The sequence below is a fragment of the Mesocricetus auratus genome, unplaced genomic scaffold (assembly GCF_017639785.1).
Source record: "Mesocricetus auratus isolate SY011 unplaced genomic scaffold, BCM_Maur_2.0 Super-Scaffold_100003, whole genome shotgun sequence".
NCBI classification, from domain to species: domain Eukaryota; kingdom Metazoa; phylum Chordata; class Mammalia; order Rodentia; family Cricetidae; genus Mesocricetus; species Mesocricetus auratus.
The window spans coordinates 16,516,245-16,541,570 of NW_024429188.1; the positions used below are offsets into that span (position 1 = coordinate 16,516,245).

Here is a 25,326-nt window from a genome sequence, read left to right on the forward strand (position 1 = left end):
CACACCTTTAATCCCAGCACTTGGGAGGCAGAGGCAGGTGGATCTCTGTGAGTTCCAGGCCAGCGGTCTACACAGAGAAACCCTGACTGAGGGAGAAAAAGGCTAAAGCTTACTGAAGGCCAAAAACTAAAAACAAAACCCCAAAACAGCCCTATTTAACTGTGGTGTTTTCAAAGCACTTAGTCATTTATTTTTATTTTATGTGTGCAGGAGTTTTGCCTGCATGTAATGCCTGTGGTGGCCAGAAGAGGACATCAGATCCTCTGGAATTGGAGTTACACATGGTTGTGAGCTGCCATGCTTGTTCTGGGAACCAATACATATCTTCCACAAGAGCAGAAAGTGCTCTTAACTCCTGAGCCATCTCTTCAGGTGTGTGTGTGTGTGTGTGTGTGTGTGTGTGTGTGTGTGTGTGTGTGTGTGTATTTAAGAGAAAACAGAATCAATGCAGAAATTTACTTTAGGAAAACAACAAACTAACAAAATGTGTTGGAGACAGACTAAATCAAGAGCATTTCTTAAGTACTTAACATTTATTTTATTCTTATGTACCTGTGTCTATGCAATATTAAGAATGCTGAACACAGTCCCAGGTACCATAGGGTCCTGAATCATCTGAAAATAGCTTTTTTACCTCCCCCCTATTTTGGTTTTATTTTAAGTTAATTATCAAGATTATTATTTATTTTTAGTTAATTACAAACTAAAAGGTTTCTGGATGCCTCTTGGCAAGCATTAAACTAAGCAGGAGTTTGTTCATCCCACATGTTTGGATTTATAGAAGATTTACTTTCATTGGGTGAGCTGATTTTTAGGATAGTGAGGCAAGCCACTGACAGTGCATACTAAGTACCCTACAGAAGGCAACAATCTACACATTTCCAACTACTGGTATAAGAGGAATTTTTCCAGCGGTTCTGGAAGCCCTAACTGGCAGATGGCTTGATGACATGCACGGCCCAAGTACTTCCGGACACACAGGCGGCAGAGCTGAGAAAGAGCAGGCGGATCTGGGAGAGGGAAGAAAAAATGGCATGAACCTCATGGTGGGTGGAAAGGGAGATACTGTAAGCTTAGTAGAATGGGATAGGAATTACCAAATGATCGTAAATGCTATAAGCAGAGAGTTTTGTGTTTTGTAGAGGATTCCTTTAAGTTTATCCTTCAGTAGTGACTGTATTAGTGAACAACAAGCTATCCACAGACTAGAAAGAAGTGACTCTAATCACCTTGACCCCATTGTTCCCTGAATTTCAGTCTCATGGGATATACTTATAAAGGGGCATTTACATTATCCCATTATTTCTTCACCTGTTCATCAGCAAAGACTTCCTCAAATTCATCCAATTACTGACTGGCTTCTACAAATCCTCATTGTAAGTACAGTCTACTCTAACAGCATAATAAAAATATGAAAAAGAGCAGATTACGTATGCAAATAGCCAGATGACACTAAAAAAAAAACATGAGACAGAGAGATATTCAAAGAACCAAGCACTCACCTTTAGTTAAATTACTGGGGATTGAGAACGGAAAAGAATCTTCCCCAGAGGCCCTAAATCTGGGGCAAGCCATGCCTCAGAAACTAAGAAGCTGTAGAACACAGTAACAACAAATTATCCAGTTCTCTTGGAGAAGCTCAAAAATAATGTTTGTGTTTATAAAGCTTGAGGACAGAGGAGCTTGATAATAAGAAATGCAAGTAAACCCTAGGTCAGAAAACACTACAAACTGTTACCAATTATGTTCTCAGTGAACAGTTACAAGAGTGCTTTCCAAACTAGCATCTGCTAAGGAAGGCCACTACCCTTCAAGTGACATTTCAAATAAAAGAACATTTATTAATGGCCTAGACATCAAAACTAATATAGATCAGTGTTAGATAAAGTGTGGGAGCCTGCTAAATATACAGAGTTTAGGACCCCACTTGAACCACCTTGATCATAACTTGTGTTTTAATAAGGTTCCCGGGTGATTCATTTACACAGTAGGTTTTTATTTTAAAGCACAAAAGAAACTGTTTCCAAAATGATAAACCAAGCATTTCACTGGGCAGGGAGGTCTTGGCAGTGGTGTCACAAAACATGAGCTCCTGGGTTATGTAAATTGTTTCAGGAGATTTAGATTGGTGTCTTGGAACTTGGGAGGCAGAGGCAGGCAGATCTCTGTGAGTTCAAGGCCAACCTGGTCTATAGAGCCAGTTCCAGGACAGCCTCCAAAACAATGCAGAGAAACCCTGTCTCAAGAAAAAAAAAGAGTGTTCTTTCCTGCATCCAATGGATTGCTTAGCATCTTAGTGCCTCTTCCTAGGTGTGTGACCTTCTGGAAGCCAATTCTTCTCCACTTCATTTTTCCCACTCGTAGCTGGAATCGCGTGTGTTTCTATAAATTCTTGGGGCTTTTAAGAATTCAGTGGGATTAGTTATTGGTTAAAAAGGCCATAGTGCTACTGGGTGAACTGATCTTATTAGATCACAAGCGATATACTTAGCCATTATTGATGTGAAGCCTGTGACTTTATTTCTAATTTGCCGACCTTTGTTTTTTTCAATTGTGTGCTTTTTCTATGAAAAGCATGACTCTTGAATCATTTCTGGGTGAAAACAAGGTTGTCTGGTTCTTTTCTTGTAGTAGAAAACAAAATACAACAATACACACTGAGTGTAAAAGAAAACTCCTAGGATACACTGCAGTGAATTCAGGACTTGCCCCTTCCCACAACTCCATCCCCAATTACAAGGCAAAGGGAAAAACTGGGGACTAGTGTAGGGATGAGACGACAGTATGCGCAGGGAGAAGAAGCAGATACCCTGCCTGGTCTCTTACCTTCATGGAGCAGGAGCGCCCGCTCCACACTGCTTTTTGGAACAGCAAGGTCAAGGGCGCTTTTGCCCTGCGAGTTCCTGAGTTTCAGATTAGCCCCATACTCAGTGAGCAGGTTGATGATCTCCACACTGGACTGCCTCACTGCAGCATGCAGTGGGGTGTCCAGCCACCGGCCGTGGTCAACACTGGCTCCTTAATAAAGCAGATGACCACAATCAATGCTGAGTGAGAATGTAAGGCATGATGAGCTGTTGAATATAAAAACACCTTAAATGTCCTGGTGTATTTAACCATGCTGTGAGACTGTGAGACTAAAGCCTAGAACCTCAGCAATGCCTGTGAAGACTACTCCAAGACAGTTTGGAGGAAAGTGAAGTTAGGTACTTACACACACAGACACACACACACACACACACACACACACACACACAGAGAGAGAGAGAGAGAGAGAGCCAAAAAATTGTAACATACAAAACAAAATATTTTACGTTCCTGTTACTTGATAATTTGGGAGCTTTATTGACAAAAGACTGAAAAGTATTTGTTTAACATGTATATTACTGGAGACTCAACAAAAATTTCCAAAATTAACATAAAGATGGTACATGAAGGAATAAAATAAATAATAAAAAAACATCTTGAAGGTTGAATTTCTCAAGTAAAGGTTCTTCCTACTATAGCTTACACATTTGTATCAGTAACAGATGTCTTAAACCATCAATCAAATGGTAGTTTTGAAGTATTCTACATTTCCCTGAAATGGTAGTTTCTTTATATGACATTCTGAAGTGAAAAATGACTGCCTTAGCAGGAGAGAGATCAGTCTGCTGCAAATAGTTTTCCCTTTGGAGAAGCATCTTCTTGTGAGTCTCAGCTCATGTATCCTGAGTGAAACCTAATGACTGCAAAGTATACTGAAACCTAGTCCTCAACCCAACAGTAGTCTGTATTCCCTTGGCCACCATGATCAATAGATTGGTTCAGGGATGGCCACGCATGCAATTCAAAAACAGTCAATATTCCTTCTTGTTACAAGCCCAAGTGTTTGTGGCAGACATATTGCCACCACCGAGGAGAAGCATACTAGCTATATAGGGCCAACATCAATGGAAGCAGAGCTGAGAGATAAATACTTAGTTCTCTAGACTAGTTGTATATCTAGCGTTCAAGTATCCAATGCAATAAGAATCTTTTCTAGCCTGATAAGAATGCTTTCATTAGAGCCACTAAAAAAAGAAGCCTAGCAGCCTCATCTCTTTAACACTGTTCTAATAATTACCTAGTTCTAGAAGCTTCTTCACGCAGTCCACTCTCTCATAGGTACAGGCCACATACAGGGGAGTTCCCAACTGAGGAACCTCTTGGTCAATGTTAACATTATTTGCCAGCAGTATCTCCATGCACTCTCTGTGACCTAGTGGAATATAAGACAACTTTACTTTCCTGGTGATGGTGGTGCATGCCTTTAATCTCAGAAAGCAGGCAGAGGCAAGAAGATCTCTTAGAGTTCAAGGCCAGCCTGGTCTACAGAGTGAGTTCCAGGGAAGCCAGGACTGTTACACAGAGAAACCTTGTCTCGAAAAAAAAAAAAACAACCTCACTCAAGTAGGAACATGTTGAATTTCAGGATTGCTTTCTAGAATGGGCTTTTGAAATAACAGAGATTTGGTGGACTGGAGAAGGGCTCAATAGAAACTCTTACTGCTGTTCTTCCAGAAGACCTGGGTTCAATTCTTAGCACCACATGGTGGCTAACAACTATTTGTAACTCCAACCTCAGGGACCTGATGCCCTCTTCTAGTCTCTGGGGACACTGCATGCGCATGGCACACAGACACACAGGCAAAACACCCATGTGCACAAAATAAATAAATAAAAATCTTTTAAAAGAAGTAACAGATTTTCCCCTGTTTAGAAGAAAAGCATTTGTGTTGGGAATCATAAGCAGAAATCTGCAAAATAAAACCATGAAAATGTTTCCTCTAGGGAAACTATTTTTTTTTCAGTCTCAGGGTTAAGTGCAGTGAAACTCAGCTTCTAAGGAGCATTGCTGAACTCATTTTCTAGCATGAAGCCACCACTTTACAAATGGATGGCAATAAGAAGCAAAGGGACGTGTGAACCCTGTTATTACCAGCACTTAAACTAAAGCTCAGTCCTATTCCCTGCCATTGTTAAGCTCTCGTTCTCTTCCTCATCCACCCCTGTAAAGAGAGCCTGCAACTTCACTGGGTTAGACTGAAAGACACAACTGAGAATGCATCCAAAGCTTCAGGTATAGAATATATTCAAATGAACTTACAAATTCACTAGCTAGGGAGAATTCCACAAGCAGGCATTCCCTATGGAGATTTTGCCCAATGACAAGATGAACATGATTAATTTGCAGTATATCAATAAATTCTTCATGAAAGAATGCTTCTGAGGTACTGATAAAAATTTGATGATAGTTTTAAATGTTTCCTCAAAAGTTTTACTACTGAGGTTGGAAGGATGGCTCAATGGTTAAGAGCACCTGCTGATGTTGTCAAGGATTCGAGTTCACTTTCTAGCACACATATGATAGCTCACAACAGTCTATAACTCCAGTGCCAGGGGGATCCATACACTCAGGCAAAACACATATACACATAAAATTAAAATATTTTTAAAAAGCTGTTACTAATTTAGCCAACCTTTTCTTTAGAGATAATATAATCAGAATCAAAATGTGCCTGCTAAACACAAACTAGCTGGTAAATATTTACTTCTATATTTTTGGTTGTGAGCCTAGCCTTTAACGGCTGAGCCATCTCTCCAGCCCAAATATTTACTTCTAAATAATTCTTCTCTCTTTAAAATTTTTGGAAGAACAGAACAGAGCCTAATTTGAATTAAAGGTAAATAGTCTTAAGAAGGAAGTATACAAACCCAGATGTGGTAGCAATTGCCTGTAGGTGAACATCTGAACCAACGCAAACTGCAATCAACCGACCACTGTTGAGTGTGCCCTGGAGTGGCTTCCTTACCTCTCTTCACTGCTTCATGGACAGGTGAAGCCAGGTAGACCTCAAGCTGGGCCTTGGCTCCAAACTCCAAGAGCACATTGACACACGCAGAACTGCCACTGCAGCAAGCATTGAAGAGGGGAGTGGCCCCATGAACTGTCAGTCCATTGACCTAATGTTGGGTAAAGCAAAACTCACAGAATTTACTCACTCGTTGTCATCAAGTATGTACTCCTATGAGAAATTCCCTCATGCTGTTGAAGAACTAAGAGCATTTCATACCTGTGGTGGATTGAAAGAAAATGCCCCCCAAAGGGTGTGGCACTATTTGGAGGTGTGGCCTTGTTGGAGGAAGTGTATCATTGTGGGCGGCTATGCTCCCAGTGTCACAAACCATTTTCTGTTGCCTGCAAGATGTAGGACATTCAGCTACTTCTGCAGCATCACGTCTGTCTGCACACCTCCATGTCCCACCATTATGATAATGGACTGAACCTCTGTACTGTAAGCAAGCCACCCCAGTTAAATGTTTTCCTTTATAAGAGTTTCTATGGCCATGATGTCTGTTCACAGCAATAGAAATCCTAACAAAAGTTGGTACAAGAGACTGGGGTATTGCTATAATAGGCCTGACCATGTTTTTGCTTGGAGAAATATGGACTTTGGGAGTTTGGGTTAGGAAGCAGTAGAATGCTTTAAGCAATGCTTACTTGAGCATACTAGTAGGAGCATGAAGGACAGTAGTGCCGAGTGTGATTTGTTGGGGGCTGGCTCAAGATGTTACAGAGGGGAAGAATATTAATATGTAGCCCAGAGATAGTTCTTGTGATTTTGGTGAAGAAAATGGCTGCTTTTTGCCCTTGTCCAAAGAGTCTGCCTGAGGCTAAAGTAAAGAAATTTGTGTTGTAATTTGTTTTAAAACTCAGTGAAGAAAAGTCACGCCATGCAACAAGGCTCACATAGGAGGTTTATTTGAAGAGAGAGAAGGAGCAAAGAAGGGAGCAGAGAGAGGAGCAGAGACCGGCCCCTGAGAACAAAATGGCAGGACAGAGAAAGGGGAAAGAGAGAGATGGGAGGTGGGCAAGGCCCACCTTTTAAAAGGGAATGTAATGATTGTAAACAGAAGGTGCTCTTAGTGACTGCAGCTGAGGATGTATTCTGTCAGGACCCCAAAGGCAGGCCAGTACAGATGCCTGAATACTAACAATTTGGATGAATTCCATTAGCAGAGGAAATCTCAAAACAGCCTAGTATAGACTCTGTCATGTGGTTATTAGTGATAACTCTAATGAAGATTTATAATGAAAAGGTTCAAGAAAATGTAAAATTTGAAGAGACAACTAATGGAGTTAAGTGGAATGGAGTGAAAATCCTGTGTTGAAGGAGATAAACAGATTAAGAAATAGAATAAAGAGAGGGTTGGGAGAGGGATCTGCGATTGACATGTGAAACATGCATGATTCTAATTTAAATAAAAACATATATTGAGAAAAAAGAAATGGAATAAAGAAAGCAATGACCTCAGGGCAAGATCCCACCTAGCTAAGTTTCCAACTTGTGAAAAGGAACTAAGCCAAGCTTCTAGCTGGATATGGTGGTGCACACCTTTAGTCCCAGCACTTGAGAGGCAGAGGCTGGCAGATCTCTGAGTTCAAGGTCAGCCTGGTCTATAGAGCAAGTTCAAGGACAGCAGAGTTTAGGCAGTGAGGCAAAACAGAAATATGAGAAAGATGTAATTCAATGAGGGAGGCATGTTCCAGCCCCAGTAAGCAGCAGAATTTAGCAGCTTTTACCACATGGTTTTGGAGTTAAGTATAGAAGAAAGGACCTGTAGAAATTTCCCCTGCGACGAAGGAAGACCTCTGAAGCCAGGCATGTGTCTGGGGTGCCCATGAATGGAGGCCTAGGGAGGCCATTGCATGAAGCTGTGAAGTTGAATCCTGGATTGCCTTGGAGACTCCAAGATGTTAGGGATGCCAGAGTATTCCAGAGTATTAGGATACTTCCTGAGGAGAGTTGCTAACAAGTAGTGGAAACAGCCCAATAGAAAGAAGTGTGTTTCAGTAAACAAAGCTGAAAGGAGTTGGAGATGGGAAGAGTGCTTTGACATCAGACATGGAGGTGCAGAGTTTGGAGCTTGTCCAGCTGGTTTTCAGTCTTGCTTTGGTACAGTATTTCCTCCCTATGCTCCCTTCTCTGTGTTTTGGATTAGTAATGTATATCCTGTGTCATTATATGACGAAAGTATGTGATCTGCCTTTTTATCTTGATTTTACAGGTTAAGAAATTCCATGAATCTCAGAAGAGATTTGAACTTTAGACTTTCAAGTAAGTTTGAGATAGTTCCATACTATGGGGACTTTTGAAGTTGACTGAATGCATTTTTCATTATTATATGGTTATAAACCTTTGAGGGCCAGGGAGTAGAATGTGGTGGCTTGAATGAAAATGGGTTCCAAAAGGAGTGGCACTGTTAGGAGGTGTGGCCTTGTTGGAGGAAGTGTGTCACTGTAGGAGTAGGTTTTGAGTCCTCCTGTGCTCAAGTTATTCCTGGTGTCACAGACCACTTCCCTTTGCCTGTAAGATATAGAATTCTCAGCTACCTCTCCAGCACCATATCTGCCATGTCTTACCATTGTGATAATGGACTGAACCTTTGGACTGTAAGTGAGCCACCCCAATTTAATGTTTATCTTTATAAGAGTTGCTATGGTCATTGTGTCTCTTCACAGCAATAGAAACCCTAACTAAGACAATACCTTCATGAAAATTTAAAAACTCGTGGCATCATTGATAGATAAAGTGAGTTATTCTATGTGAAATACTTAAAATATTGCCTTATTTGATTTGCCATTATTTTCTCTCTTAGTTCATGTTAGTGAACATTTGCTGACCTCCTTACTAGTTTCCAATGTTTTGTTTTTGTGGGGGGAGGCGGGGTTGTTTTACCTGAATGTGTATGTGAACCACATGTGTGCCTACTGTCTACGAAGATTAGAAAGAAAGTCAGATTCCCTGAAACTAGAGTTACAGATAGTTGTAAACTACCATGTGGTTGCTGGGAATCAAACCCAGGTCCTCTAGAAGAGCAGCCAGTGCATTGACTTCTCTCCAGCTACCAGCTGCCAATGCTTTGAAAGAAATGGTAAGATAATTACCGGTTCCTAAGTAAGTTAAATTGTATCAAGGAAGAAAAATGCACAAAAAACTACTTTTGATGAAATAATACATTCTTCAGATCACTATGGCTGAAAAAACAAAGGAAACACATAGATCTGAGAAATAGGAAGTGAAGTTAGCCAGATTTTATGACGAATTACATATGGTGTTGGCAGATGAAAGTTGATTCCCAGGCCTAGGAGACCAGAAAATTTTATCTATTTTCTGAAACTGGAACCTAAACTAAGAAGCTGGTGTAGAAGGAAGGATGTGACATACACATTTCAAGTATACTGAGTTTGGGGTATTGATGGGACAGGCAGTTATAAGAGCTATCTACTGACTGACACACTTTCTCCTGCCTTTGCTCATTCTAAAATATAACTGTAAAATGATGTAATGGAGCACTTATCAGCTATTTATGAAAACCATCAAAATCCAAGATGCCTTTTTTGTTCTCTTTGTCCCCCACAAGCATGCTGTTCTTAAAAAGAGAACTATTTACCATTTCCCACTAACAATAAGCTTGTGACTCTGAGCATAGAGTTTGGAAAAAATGGGCCAGGCGATAGTGCTGCGCACCTTTAATCCCAGCACTCAGGAGGCAGAGGCAGGCGGATCTCTGTATGTTTCAGACCAGCCTGGTCTACAAGAGCTATTTCCAGGACAGGCTCCAAAGTCACACAGAGAAACCCTGTCTCAAAAAAGAAAAAAAAAAAAAGAGATAGTCACATAGCCTCTCCTGCATCATTACCCATGATCTAGTGAAGCAGTAACCTAGAGATGGACCACCTAATAGAAATGTGGGAACGACTATCGAGGCACTGGAAAAATTTGTTGTTCACACGACTTTCATAGTCTGTTCTACATATAGAAACTCAGTCTGCAATTAGATGTGCCTCCATGCATGCCTGTGGAGGATTTTTTAAAGATTTTATTTAAGATCTTTTGAAAGATTTATTTTATTTAATTATGTGTACAGGGGTAGGGGAAGCAGGGTGGGCATGAGGAGCACATGTAGATGCAGGTATTCACAGTAGCCAATAGAGGGTGTCAGGTCCGATGGAGCTGGAAGCAATGAACTGCCCAGTGTGGATACTAGGAATCATACTCAGGTCCTCTGGAAGAGAAGCAAGTGCTCTTAACCACTGAACCATCTCTACAGCCCCGGGACTGTCTTGATTACCTTATTTGAAGTGAGAAGACCTGCCCAATGTGGGTGGAACCATTCCCTTGATAGGGGATCCTAGACCTCACAAGAGTGGAAAAAATCATCTGAATACTAATGTACAGCACTTTCTTTGCTCTCTCTTCTGCCTTTGGAAAGACCACTTCTTAAATGCCTGACACTGAGACTTTGCTGTCAGCCATAATGAACTACAACCTGGAACTGTGAGCAAAATAAACCCTTTTTTCCTTTTAAGCTATTTTTATCAAGGTGTTTGATCATAGCAATAGGCAAGAAATTAAAAGAGTTCATAATATACTTTATACCTAAACCTCATTTACTTTGGTAATGTACAACAATGGTTGACTTGGGGCATTGAATTCGGTGTCTTTCGTTGTTCTTTTGAAATTTGTTGTCTATGTTTTATTGCAAAAAGTTTTTTTAATGAACACATTTGAATTTTCACACATGCATTATATATGCTGAAAAGAGAAGAGTAACCTGAAAAATGAAATAGAGACCCGAATAGGTCCAGACCTTTCCATTCCTCAATGTGTGTGCACTCTGGAAGGTGACGCTCCCTAGGTGGTTTATCCAGTGAACCTGGACGGACAAAGCAACTGTGCTGGGGCAGTACTCACATGCGCACCATTTTCCAGCAAGGCCTTAGCACAGGCCACATGACCCCCAAGGCATGCCTCATGGAGGGAGGAGACCCGGTTAATTGTCACAAGATTCACATTGATACCCTGCAGTTTGGAGAAAAAAACACAAGTAAATGATGCGTCAGCTAGAGCAAAGCAAGAATGTTGTTCACGGGGTTTCTGCTTGGCACAACTGGGTCAGCGCAGTGGCACTAGCACCATATAAAATAGAGTGAAAGCCATGACTGTGGGATGCTACACACAGCACTGGGAACTGGAGAGATGATCCAGAATATAAGAGTGAGCATGAGTCTTGCATAGAACCCGAGACTGATTCCCAACACCCACATCAGGCTGCTCACAACTGCCTATAACACCAGCCACCAGATTCTGGAGCAACTAATGTCTCTAGCTTCCTAGGATATTTACACACACACACACACACACACTGAAAAATAATAAAAATAAATCTATAAACACGGTATGGAGCCTCAGAGTCATTTGTTCTGGTTCAGGCAATGTGCTAAGGCATGGGTCTTTGAAATTTATGACCTAAGCCTCTCTCCTACAAGAGTCTACTAGAAGGAAGAAATTTAAATAACAACAAAAAACAAAAGGAAGCATGTTGAAATTTCAGCTGGGAACATGGAATATTCTAAAAAGTCTGGTTTGGGGAAGGAGAAAAAAATCACCAGACATAGTGGTGGACACCTTTAATTCCAACACACAGGGTCAAAGGCAGGAAGATGTCTGTGAATTCAAGGCCAGCCAGGTCCATACAGCTAGTTCCAGAACAGCCAGAGCTGCATAGAAATAACATATCTAAAAATGTATTAATTAAATACAATTAAAAGATTGTTTTACAGAAAATGTATTTATGATTTTAAAGAGTAAATGTTTGATCTACACACTTATTATTCTATAGTATGTGTAGTACAATAGACACAGAGAGAAAGTTTAAAGGGCATAAAATTTCTCTGGTGAAGGGGTATTGAGAAAAGAAAGTTTAAGAACAGGGCTTCAAAGGCCCTGCATATCTCACAATTAGCAACTATCTTCTCCTTTTTCCTCTATCTTCCCCATTTATGATTTCCTTTTAAGAAATAAATACTTGATATTCTGTGATAGTAGAAAAGAAAAGAGAAAAGGAAAGGCAAATGAAGGAAAAGGAAAAACTGAAAAGGGAGTGGAAAAGAAAACAATTTAAAGGAGTCTAGTCCACGAGGGGGCAGCATTGTACTAGAAACACACCTACAGTTCAAAACTCGGACTGCAATGGAGAAGAGACATGAAGCAGGCCTGAAGGACCATCTAGGTCAGCTGTTCTCAACCTTCCTAATGCTGAGTCCCTTTACTACAGTTCCTCATGTTGTGGTGACCCCCAACCATAAGATTATTTCATTGATACTTCATAACTGTAATTTTGCTACTGCTAATGTAAATATTTGATATGCAGGATATCTGATATGTGATCCCTGTGAAAGCCATTTGACCCTAAGAGGAGTCGTAACCACAGGTTGAGAACCGTGGATCTATATTGGAGTCTCTTAATTGTGCATGAGAACATGGACATACAGAAAATGCAAATCATGTTAAGACTTGAGGTTACCCAGCTGTCAGTGACATCCTGAATTGATGCTTTACTTGCATTTGCTGAAGGTAGTTGAATGTTTTACTCACATTTAGCACATGACCTAAATGTAAACAAGCTTTTAAAAATAGAACATAGGAGCCAGAAAGATAGCTCAATGGGTAAAAAGACTTCACACACACACACACACACACACACACACACACACACACACACACACGATAAATCTTAAATAATAACAGACTGTATTTTTGACTAGTGCAAAGAGCGAAGTATTGAGACTGTAGCAAGAAAAAGTTGAATTCTTCTGTATAATGCCCCTACACACTCAAATCACACTACTCACATAGCATCATTTTAGAGTAGTGGTGATATCATTAATGACATACTTGGGCCCCCTGGTGCCTAACTATAACTCCAGCACTTGGGAGGTAGAGGTACAAAGATTATGAGTTTAAGGCCAGCCTCTATTTTGAGGCCTGTCCAGACGATGTGAGGCTCTGACTCAAAGAGCAAAGAAAAAAACCAAAGGCAATAGAATAAAATGAAATTTAAAGTGTCTACAAATTAATAAACAAGTTGGGTGGTGGTGGTGCATGCCTTTGATCCCAGCACTAGCACTGGGGAGGCAGAGGCAGGTGGATCTCTGTGAGTTCAAAGCCAGCCTGGTCTACAGAGTGAGTTCCAGGACAACCAGGACAGCCAGGGCTACACAGAGAAACCCTGTGGTCTGGCAAAACCAAAACAGACAAACAAGAGCTCTCTATGGCAGGACACTTGCCTAGCACATGCAGGACCTGGGGGCCATCATCAGCACCTAAGAAAGCCCTGTGTGGAGGAGGTAAAATAGTAAATCAGTAGTAGAGAATTGCCTGGCGTGTGAGGCCCTGAGTTCAGTCGGAAACACAACTCGATGGAAAAATAAATCAGTGACAAGATCAGATACAAAATCCATCATTGCTAACAGCTCCGTTCTCCTTTTGCCTCTATCTCCATTTTCATGGTATTTTTGAAGTGCCGGAGACCACATGCAGAGCCTTGATGATGGTATTCTCTTAAAACGGCACAGCTGTGAAGTTGGGGATGTAGCTGAATTGGTAAAGCGCTTGCCTAGCTCGCATGAAACCTGGGTTTGATCCTCGGCCCAGCATAAATTGGGTATGGGACATGTTTTTAATTCCAGCACCTGGGAAGTGCAAGTAGGAAGATTCGAAGTTCAAGGTCATCTTGTGGTATGGCTAGAAAGCTGAAGACTGGCCTGGGATACTATGTCTCAAAAGCATGGGGTCATCGAGATGGCTCCGCAGGTAAGGGCAATTGCCACCAAGCCTGATGACCTAAGTTGATCCCCAGTGAACATGGGTAAAAGAAGAGAAGCCCTACTACTAACTTGTCTGCTAAATGCTCACAAGGGCATGCCCCCTCCACCCCTATGCACACACACATAAATATTTTACAAAAAATAGAAATTTAAAAGCAAAAATCAAAACCAAACAAAAGTAATAAATCAGTAAAAAGGGAGAGATACACATAAAATATCACTATCCTAGCTGTTCAAACACAAAAGAGGAAGACATTTGAAAATGGTTAGGTGATAGAGAGGACAAGGAAAAGAAAGCACAGTGACTCACTTCTTCTGCTCGCACGTAGAGTCCAAAACAAATAAAGCAAATGGAAGATATACTTTCATTTGTTTCATAAATCTTTTCTCGGATGTTTGTTCAACCTGCGGGGGATTCAGTCGCCAATACAAACACAGGGCTGTTAACAACTACGACTTTCCTAAATCTTCCCTAAGGCCTGAAATTTATCTGATTATTAACCTATTTGAGAGCCTGGTCTTGAAATGTGCATTGTTAAAGTGGGCAGTCTCCCAGTTAGTACCCAGTTATGCCCATTTCCTAAGGCTGCGTCAGTGGATAATGCTTTCTCCTTGAATGTGAATGGCACTTACTGACTTACATCAAATGAGTGTGTATGGTAGGGAGAGGAATGATGTCACTTCAAAGATTAGGCTTTAGAAAAGTGAAGGGACTGTAGAGCTGGTTCAGCAGTGAAGAGCTCTGGCTGCTCTTCCGGAGGACCCACATGGTAGCACACAACTCCCTGTAACTCTACTCGCAGAAAAGAATCATGCGCCCTCTTCTGGTTTCTGAGGGCACTGCATGTACATGGTCCACAGGCACACATGCCAGTAAAATACCCACACATATAAAATCATAATGAAGGTTTTTTTTTAATGTGACTTCCTTCTTAGGCACCCTCTCTAGAAAGACGGTTACTACTTCATAGCACAGCTCTGTGATGAAGACCCCTGTGACTATATGTATAAACAGATCTCCCCTCCCCTCCCCATGAATCATCGCATGACCTAGCTGCCACTTCTCTGCTTGGAAGCTGCACCCCAAGCTCTTAGACGCCTCAAATATCCAAGTGTTTGTTGTTGATTGGAGTCGCCATGCATTGAGGTGATTCATAACACATCAATTGACTACAAATGCAATCTCAAGACTGAAGGAGCATGAGGTGCATTAGTATAACACAAATTTGGGGGCCCCCTTCATTGTCCTTTAGAGGGACACTTCCTGTCAGGGAAATGTGGAGCCAAAAGGGAAATGAGGAAAAGTGGGCAGAAAATGAGGCAGCTCCTAGAGAAAGCACATTGGGTGGGGGAGGGGCAAGGTGGAGATGCCTGGAATGGCAGTGTTGGCACCTGAGCACAGCTATAGCCAAAGCTAATACAGAGAGATTTTGGATTGGAGCAACAGTGGAGGACAGTCTTTGGTTTACTTACTTGTGCAATTAAAGTTTTAAGAGCCAGTAAGCGCCCCTGGGCTGCGGCCTCGTGGAGTGGGGATCGGTCAGCCCAGCAGTCTGAAACACAAATCAAGCTCCTGGTCAAGTTCAAGAGACTTCTTCCTGAAGCTATCCATGCTTCCCACCCACTGCGGGCCTTGAGGGAAGAGATGAAACCCAACGCTCACCACGCATCAGGACTTGCTGGATACAGGGAGCTGAGTGGGCACAGTGGTTCATGCTGCCTTTCCATGGGCAGTTTTAACAAGGAATAAATTTTTATTTTCAAATACGCAAAGCCAAGGGCTTGTTCCTGATAACTCTAAAGTCAAGTGAAGGACTAAATGCACCAATTATTTTTTTATTTCCCAAACTTTCATCTCACCTCCAGTCATACCACCAAAATTCAAAACCTGTGTACTACAAAGAAAATCCAAAGATAAAGGAAGAGAAGGCCAGAATACGGCTCAGTGGAAGAACACTTGTCAAAGCCCCAAAAAAGAAAACATGAAAGAAGAAAGAGAGAGGGGGAGAAATAAAGGAAAAGAAAGAGAAAGAAAGGAGAGAGAGAGAGAGAGAGAGAGTGAGAGGATGGAATGAAAAAAGGAAGAAAATGTTTTCCTGAACTGCTGAGGTGATTTTCTCTGATTCTTCTGATAGTAATATCTATGTATTTTAATGTAAAGTATCCTTTTCAGATGATAGGATTCCCCAAAGTTTACCCTACAAAGCTATGCACATGGGGCTGGCAGAGCCAGGCCGCCTGGGCTCAGGTCCTACTTCAATACTCTCTGCACAGCAGCATGTTGCTGGAAGCATTTGAATCTCACTTTCCTTATGTGTAAACCAGAGATACAGTAATCTATTTGGCAGGGCTCTCAAAAGGCCAATCAAGCAATCAAGTTTATCCACAGAGTCAGGTGCTCAAGGCCATTTGTGATCAATTAATAAGTAGACATTGCAGGGCAACTCTCTAAGGGCCAGGCTCCAAACTGTTTTATGATTGCATTCATTTTTCTGCAATTCTCTACCAGTAAGACTGACCAGCTTCAATGGGCATTTGAGAAGTAATTGTATGTGAAAAAATTCCAAAGGACAATCATCTGTTTTGGAAGCAGACCTGCTCCAGTTAGAAAGATCTGTGATTTTAAAAGTGTGACTGTCAAAGGGACCTTCTGAGAGAAGTCTTCTAACTGATCCCGATGGTGGCCAGAGTTCAGGCATCCCATTGTCCACTAACTTGGTAAAAACAAAATTCCACCAGAAATGGAAGTGTGTAAGTTTGAAATACTTGAGCAATTGGTATGAAAATGTGATTTTCAAAATATGTAGATATAAAAGTAAATCTAGACAGACAGTGTAGTTGTGCCCTGAGAATATCTAAACTAGGATTACTTGAAGAAATAACTGACTCCAGGATAAAGAGGTGTGTGTGTGTGTGTGTGTGTGTGTGTGTGTGTGAGTGTGAGAGAGAGAGACAGACAGACAGACAGACACAGAGAGAGACAGAGACATAGAGAGACACGGAGAGAGGGAGACAGAGAGACAGAGACTGACACAGAGACACAGAGAGAGACAGAGAGAGGGAGAGGGAGAGAGAGAGGGGGGGTCCTCTAACAGAAAGGAAGGACGGGGAAAGACAGAAAATGTCAAAAAGATCGAGAATGACTCAAAGGGACTTCTTCTAGTCAAATGTGGGACAATTTGCACATCAAAATAAGCAATAAGAAAACACATGCTATCAAAGCAGTCCTTGCTGATGTAAGTAATACACCAATATGGATAAGGTGCTTCTTCCTGAAGACACCGACTGAAAAAAATGTAGCAATAACAGGATCAGGTTCAAATTATCACTATACTAATTACAAAGGGAGAGCGCATAATTTTATACCAGAAAAAATGTAGAAAAAATCTTTACCAGTCAAGTTGGCATCATGTGCCATCTGGCTGAATGCAATGAGTCACAAGGTATGGCATGAGAGGGAACACAGTGTGAAGAACACACTATATTCCTGCCTGTATTATTCATGGCCCAAAGCATTACTTGACTCCTAGCAGCAAACCCTGCAGCAGCTCACACAGAGGGGCAGTCTATAAATGAATTGGCCTGGAGCCAGTTGCAGGAGAAATAGGGAACTTTCCTAGAAGGTGAGCGTGGAAAGCAAGACATAGCATCTGAAAGCGCTCTTCGACCTGGAGTGGGACCCCTTTGCTTGAAAAGATATCATTGGAGCAGTTAGTTAAAAATGAATGGAGGGCTTTGGCAGGAGACTGGGAATTCTTGGTACTGATCTTATAGCTTTTCTGTTAAAACTAAGTCTAGAAAATAATTTTTAACCAGGAGAAAAATAAACAGTTTAACAAATGACTTGTCATCTCGTACTCCTGCTTTGAATGTGAAATGCTTTTATAGCAAAGAAAAAATATAAAAGGATTTGATATAAAGAAACCTGCTGTGTTTTGTCTCTATTGATTTCTGCATTGGTTCAAAGCTAATGACTGTGACAGTTACCTAAAGGGAAGTGTTTCTCATTGTACCACTCTGTCCACCCCACATCTCCAAGGAACAACTATAATTAAGGTGAATTGTCTTTGCAGAAGAACGGGACCTTTGTAAGATTAAAGGTGTAAGAGAACTGGTCAGGTTGGGGAGAAGTATACATCGTGTTGGTTCTTAAGGATACCCAGATTATCACATTCAGGCAAATTTCCCCAAGAGCAAAAAATTATATCCTGTAGCAAAGTGGAGCCCAAAGCACTCCATGACAGTAAAACAGACGAAAAATGGTAATAATTGACATAAAGGGGAGAATGAATTTTTAAGTCAGATTAACCAATAATTTTTTTACATATAATTTACATCTTGTGGACCTTGCTTGGCTAGCCACCATGACAATGAATAGTGAATCCCAAGATATGGCATTCTAGCATTCTTTTCCGTGTCCTTGTTTTCATTTACTGAATGCTGTAGCGTTTCATACCATGCCTGAGTAGAAACACTAGCTGCAAATCAATTCTACTGATGAAATGGTTAACTTAGAGGACAAAGCCCAGCTGGGGAGCAGAATGTTTCTGAGTCTTCTTGAACATCTCTTTGCATTTCATCTTTAGGATCCTTCTCATACATCTCCATCTCAGTCCTTGGCAGGTATGCATCGGCCATGTTGGACATGAACACAGGCACAGGACGGGGGGGGGGCGGCATTCAGGACAGTCTTTACCCACACTAGCAGTGCAGCAGCCTGAACACCAGAAGCAGCAAATCTTCAGCATGCCTTTGGCATTCTGTTCTTCTAATGATAGCTAGTCAGCCCCAGGTGCCCGAAGAACTACAGGTTAAGCATGTCTACTCAGGCGATCAAAATTTTAGAAAAAAAATTAGAACACTCCAAAATGCAAAATTTGGGAAGCACTGACACAACATTTCGCACACATAGAAATTCCACCCCCATGAAACTCAGATCCATGCCCCCAAATTATTTTAAATGTAACATGAAATTTCATGAATGAATTTAGTATTTAAGCCAGGGTTCCCTCACCCAAGATATCAAATATTCTGAACTCTGGGAGAGGAAAAAAAATCTGAAATCTAAAACATCTGGTTCCAAGCATTTTAAGTAAGGGAGACTCATTCTGTAGAGATAACCTGTTCAAACATAAAAACAAGATTAAGCAGCCACCGAGTCCTAAAAGAATTGACTTAGGATATCAACAAACTGCATTTGTAATCCCTAAAACTTGACTCTGTGCAGGCAAGGAAAGAAGGAAGGCATACTCACCTTGGGTGCTAGCAGTCAAAAGCAAATTGGGGAGGGGTGGGAGCTGACGGGAATTAGGCATGGTAGGAGCCATACTGACAGTAGTCTCTCACACTTTGGAGCTGGCCCGGCTTGTTTTCACTGAGCCCTTGTGGATGTCTCTGTACTCAGGTCTTTAAATGACTCCGCCCCCTCCTAAACTTGTACTCCATATCTCTCCCCACTCTCAGCAGAGAACACGGCTCTCTCTGGTCCACCAAGCAGCTAGAGGTAGGTCCAAGGGACAGCGTGTTCTTCACGTGCCTCCCACCTCTTTCGTTCAGGTGCCAGTGTCTTGGGTGCTTTGAGGATGAATAGAAGCAAGGGGGACAGGGCAGATGACTCCCAGTTACCTGGAAGAGGCAGTCGGTCCCACTCAGCATGTCACGGGATGAGCTAGCATTCATAGTACTCCTACCCACACTGTTGAAACCAACATTAGGACACCAAGACTGGATTTTTTTAAAAATTGGATTTGGTAGACTTTGGCCAAACTTAGGAAAGGGGAAAACACCCTCTTGATCACTTTTTTACTTTCCCTGTAGCCATCTTACAACGTATAGAAAGGATGGGACAATAGTCAGGGGGCATGAACATTCAGCTGAGTAAGAGCTGCCTGCAATCTTCTTCCAGATGAGTTCTTGCCTTTCTGATGCTACAGTCACTATTGGAAGTCTCTCACATGGGGTTTCTTGGGGTGGAGGGACTTTCAGTATCATGAGCTCTACTGTTAAGTGTTGCAGATTTCTCTCTGGGCATGTGATCCCTGCACCATTAGGCCTGCTCACCAACTGCTTGCTTACCCATTGGCAGTGCCTTACCTCCTCTAGAGTTTCCTTATCAATGCAGTATCCTTGGATGCCCCCCAACTCTCACCCAAGATTCTGAGGTCACTTGGGTAAGTCTGTGGCGTCATCTGCCACTGCACCCAGAAAGAGGGACTGGAGTTTGCATAGGGTTTCTTTCTTACTTCATCTCTGCTTTGCAACTCCATCTCCATGGCCCGCCCCCAGGTTGTATAGCACAAGGGAACAATTCACTCAGGCATCTGCCTAAGCAGATTCTTTCCCTTATCTGCCCCTTGGATAAAGCCCCATGACCTCCACGAGAGAAGAGGAGAAGATTGTTTTGTGCATAAGAACACCTCGAAATGAATGACAACCATTTTGCTCCTACTAAAAAGCTCTCATGGTTAGTAAGCATTAGAAATAAGACAAAAACTCGGGCTTAGGGACTTCAGAAAAGACCTTGCTCTATTTTTAAGAACTATTGATCTCTGAATTCTGCCTATTCTTGTGCTCCATTCACTTGTATTGGGACGCTTTGGCTTCAGGTTATTCCTGCTGAGAGTGTGAAACAGGTGCTGGGGATGTAGGTAGCTAAGTTGTTAAAGTGCTGGCCTAGCACACAAGGAAGCCCTGGCATTATATAACCCAGGGAAGGTAGAGAGAGCATGCTTCACTCTAGAGAAGGGGACCTAAGGAAGGATCAGAAGTTCAAAGTCATCCTAGGATACACAGAGAGTTTGAAGACAGCCTCAGACTGAGACTGTCTCAGGGGAAAATGTTTGAGATGAGTATGGTGGTGTACACCTGTATTATCCCAGCACTTGGGAAACTAGCAGATCTCTGTGAGTTCAAGACCAGCCTGGTCTACATGGTAAATTCCAAGCTAGCCAGAGCTGCATAGTGAGACCCTGTAAAAAATGTGCAATAAATTTTTGTATTCCCAACTGGAATCACCATTACTCTCCAGGAAGTAACCTTTTCTGTCCCACTGTTGATGACTGCCCTCTACAAAGCACCTGAAAGAGTTTTCACCCAAATATATTCCTGAATTTGTCACAGTGAAGATCGCCTTGTTTTTATTCTTGTTCCCAACAAAGTATCTCATACACTTCTAAGTTGCAAAATGGAGCAAACTGTAAGAAATTAAGGTTTAAAATTATTTGGCAGATGCAGATTTTTTCCATTGCTTTTAGTAAATATGTAACCAAGCTCTCCAAGTACATGAATACTTAAATAGGACTCAATCACACTCTTCCAAGATACTCTATTTTTACTCCCTTGGCACCCTGCCTGGGTCACAGGGCTGCAAATATATTATGAAGATAGTTTACAGATATATTCGTGCCTGATGAGGTGTAGAGAAAATACTCAAGTGTGTTTTCACTGCTTCTTTCACATCTTCTTTCAAACCATGGTTTGTAGCTCTGCCTGGTTCTCGGAGTCTTTGAATAAAATTCATAGTAGCCCCCAAATCATCTATTTAATAACAATATCCATTCAGAGAGAATATGTTTTAGTTCCAAGAATTCAAAATAAAAGTCAATAATTCTTTTACACTTTTTCAAGGATTTTACCTTGTCAAATTTCAACAACAATGTGAGACATTCTAGAAGACTGCCTGTTTACAATATATGGTCCACATGGTGTGCAATCTTTGTTCAAGCTTTGAAATCACAGGAAGCAACATCTATGACATTTATCAAAGAGAACAAAAGTCATAAATCTCATTTCTGAATCAAAACATTGGTAAGAACTTAGAATTAATGAGATTTTAAGAACATGGGGGCTCTTTGGGAAAAACATATTATAAAGAAAATTCCCATACCTGAAATATCATAATATAATGGAGTCAAATGAATATTCACTAGAACATGAAGTTCTGATCAGATGAAGTTTGGTCAGTGACCTGTATTAAGAAGTCTCCTTTGAACCCATTAGGGGCCAGAGAGCTGAGCTACAGGTAACGTGTGGAGGCAGAAATTCGGCCAGGAACTCGTTGTCCCTACTTGGAAACAGTCATCAGGCACCTAAGATATGAACCACTCAGAGGACAGTTAGGTCAGGGTTTAAGGAAATAAAGAGGGAACTAAATAAGGCAAAAGGCTAGGTAGGTGCTGAGACAAAAAAAGGAGCAAAGGCAAGAATACTGAAGTGCAATGAACAGGAGTCAGGCACAGTGGTGGCTGTCCAGTAAAACTCAGGCCCTTTGGAACAAAAACTAATGATTTTGAATGTAGCACTTGGAAAATGAAATAATGTTTTAGCCTTCCCTGAAAATTGTTCCCTTTCCCTTTTCAGAGAAGATTCTATTATTCTACAAGCTCATATCTACAACTGTAAAATGTTCCAAATTCTAAATCCCTCACCCAACTTTACGGCTACAGCTTTGGCAGAAAACATGGCCAGGATTCAGGTTAAGCAATTGCTCCTTTTCTTTTGTGTTCATTGTGTGCAAATGTTTGTATACTACAAGAACTGGGTAATTTTGCCTTGAACTGATAGTCTTTCTAAATCAACTCACTAACTTACTGAGTACCTGTCATATTTTTTCAAACAAACATTTGTCTGACAAATGAACTGAAAAGATGATTTCTGGTTTGAGAATAACACTGTCCCAAAATTTTTTATTTTTTTCAACACAGTGTTTCACTAGGTAGCCATGGATATACTGGAACTCACTGTGTATACAAGGCTAGCCTCCAACTCATCAATTTTCTACCTGCCTCTGCCTCCCAAGTGCTGCAATTAAAGGTGTGCACCACTATTCTTAGTTCACAAAGTCCTGCTGCTGCTTTACATATGTAACTATAAATAATGACAAAAGAAAAATAACGGTTAGAATCATGAAAAAGGAAAATAAAAGCCCTACTGTTTTGAACATGTAACTGTCAGTTTATTATAGAAAGATATCAAATCTGAGTATACTGTCATAAAAGTGAGATGTATAAGGACACACATAAACATAGACAAATGTACACATATATATTTATATATACATGTGTGCGTGCACACACACACACACACACACACACACACATACACACAAAATGAATAAACTAGACTTTAACAGTATCTGAAAATGGGCACCATACCAGCATCCTGAAAAAGATGGCTATCCTAGAGAATCAATAAGGCTCCTAAGGAGATTTGAAGTTTTGCTCCGGATGAAAATCCAAAGCATGCCTACCAGGTTCTGAGTCCTCTAACACCCCCAGAAGCACACTTCACTAAGGACCACAACAGGAGTCATGCACACAAACAACTGGAGAAAAACGTTTACACTCTGCCGATACTATCCCAGTTAGATTTTGCCTAATTCAAATCACAAGGAGGATACATCTAACAGAACATCAAATGCTAGAAAGTCCCTGTCCACATTTATAAGTCAGAAATACCTTTCTACTTACTTTGAAGCAAAAGAGAAGCATTAATGTTTTCTCCACCAAAGTTACATACCTCCCTGAAATGTGTGACAGATATAATCCCCAAAAGAAATTTCTTTCCACAGTCCAGGCCTGCTGACACTTTCTTCCCCAGTTAACTGAAGCATTCTGATGCTTTGTCTTAGAGTTCTTGTTTCTTTATGTAAGACCACTGATGCCTAGAGTTTTCCAAGTTGTCTAGTCCATTGAAATCACAAAGCACGTCTATTTTGAAAGAGAATCCTGGATGCAAATTGAAACAGACACCAACTGAAGCATGATGCAATCCAGGAACTCCTGTGAACACTAAAAATACATACAGCAACTCTGAACAGTGTTTATGAATCTCATCATCTTAGACACATCCTCCTCCATAAAGTGGCAACCCCAGCAATGAGGGCATAGCTGCTTCAGTTACTTTTGCAGTATCTCAACAGAATTAAGGAGAATTATTTCTTGAAAGGGATGTATATTGGCTTCTACAAGCACGGGACTTTAAGATGTTTTATGCTTTACCAAAAATCTTAGCAATTCATCTTGTGATAATAACCTTCATTTTTGGTGCTTTCTGTAGAGTCACCTGTGTACAAATGGGTTTAGTGAAGTTTTCCTGTGACAAATGGTCGATCAATTCCATTTGCAAATGACACCAGAAGATGCATACCTACAACATACCACACTGACTGCTTTTCAATCAAATTAATTGGTAACTATATTTCCCAAGGAAACTTAGTCTTATTTTAACGCTCTTTCTTGTTAGTTTGACTGAAAGTATTAAAAAAAATAATGCTATAATGTAATTCTCTTTTGGTTAGTAGAAAGTGTCTCCATAGCCTTTATAACCCACTATTCTGTTTGATTCTTAAATAATAATTATGACAAGATCCACTAACTTGCAAGAAAATAAAACTGAAGATCCTTCAGAACTTGGTGCAAGCAACATCATTTGCTACTTCAAGTGATAGATTAACTTTAAAACTACACACTCAGCACAAACATACAAGGAAAGCTTACCTTCCAGAAACACTATTCATCGGAATTTTCCAAGAGGAATTTTTGAGGTGTTGGGAATAAATTCAAGTATTTTTTACCTGACAGGCCACCATAGATCTCTTCTGCTATCCTAGCTGCCTCTTTTCTGTTTCCTTTGACGATATAGAAATGGGTTAGGAGAGCCAAGAAAACTTTAATTAAAAGCTTGAAGAAAAAAAATGTTGCAAACATTGTCAGAAAAATGTTTTTAAAGCCATAAAAAGCAGGACCATCTTCCATTTTGCCTTCTTCTCAGCATAGGTTCCTAGGGCTGCAAATTTTTACTGAGTTATAATTGGCATCATATGACATCTATTTTAAACCTCCTAGCACTTAGCGCTCCTGTTACCAAGAACTCTGTCTGTAGGTTCTAATCTAACTCTGTTGTGGAGACTGGGTGTGTTGACATTTATGGCAATGTTGAACAACTTCCTTCTAATAAGAAACACTCAACGCTGGCCTGCAGAGACGGCTCAGCAATAAAGAGCACTGGACTGACTCCAGCACATGGCCACTGAAGACCATCTTTAACTCCAGTTGCAGTGGATCCAGTGGTCTCTTCTGGCCTCTGTAGGCACCAGGCATGCACATGGTACACATATAGACATGGAATGAAGCACCCACACATGTGAGACAAATAATAAAATAAAAATGTTAAAAATACTTGGTGTTCACAACCTACATTGAATTTGATCAAAACATATTAGATCCATGTATACAACAAGGAAAAAAAAGGAATTCCTATCCTAACCTCACTTCCATTTTCCTTCTAAACCCCTATTTTTGGTATTGTATGTTGGAAAATGGGATTGGAAAGATCAAAGGAACTTCTACATTGCTAGCTATAGTAACAAAGCAATAAAGAAAGTGGGAATATACTATATACTGTGTTCATCATAGAAAATACTGTTCATGGGGGTACTTCACTTGCTTTTCATGTGGAGGTTTACAAAGGATTAATCCCAAATCTAAACTATGACTAGTCAAACCAACAACAATAACAACAACAACAAAAGAAACCCTCTTGGCTTTAAGGTAATATCAAATACAAGACCTATCTTGTTTCTCTAAACGAAAGTTTGAATGTGACAGAAGTACTCAAATGATTATGGTGAC

General features: G+C 40.9%; 1 protein-coding gene across 3 annotated transcripts; it reads right to left on the bottom strand.

Moving 5' to 3' along the window:
- Positions 1-518: 518 nt before the first annotated feature.
- Asb11 (ankyrin repeat and SOCS box containing 11) lies at positions 519-24,511 on the bottom strand. Of its 3 annotated transcripts, none has more exons than XM_040744067.1 (8): positions 24,193-24,322; positions 23,213-23,421; positions 15,170-15,249; positions 10,782-10,889; positions 5,835-5,985; positions 4,106-4,240; positions 2,827-3,018; positions 519-1,010 (listed from the first exon to the last, which is right to left on the bottom strand). In XM_040744067.1, the coding sequence occupies exons 2-8, from the start codon at positions 23,304-23,306 to the stop codon at positions 886-888; spliced, it is 885 nt and encodes a 294-aa protein (XP_040600001.1). In that variant the 5' UTR covers positions 23,307-23,421; positions 24,193-24,322; the 3' UTR covers positions 519-885. The 3 variants fall into 3 exon arrangements, with proteins under 3 accessions (XP_040600001.1, XP_005074262.1, XP_005074260.1); XM_005074205.4 differs by having other exon boundaries at positions 23,213-23,484; positions 24,193-24,301; XM_005074203.3 differs by lacking the exon at positions 23,213-23,421 and having other exon boundaries at positions 24,270-24,511.
- Between the last annotated feature and the right edge of the window lie 815 nt (positions 24,512-25,326).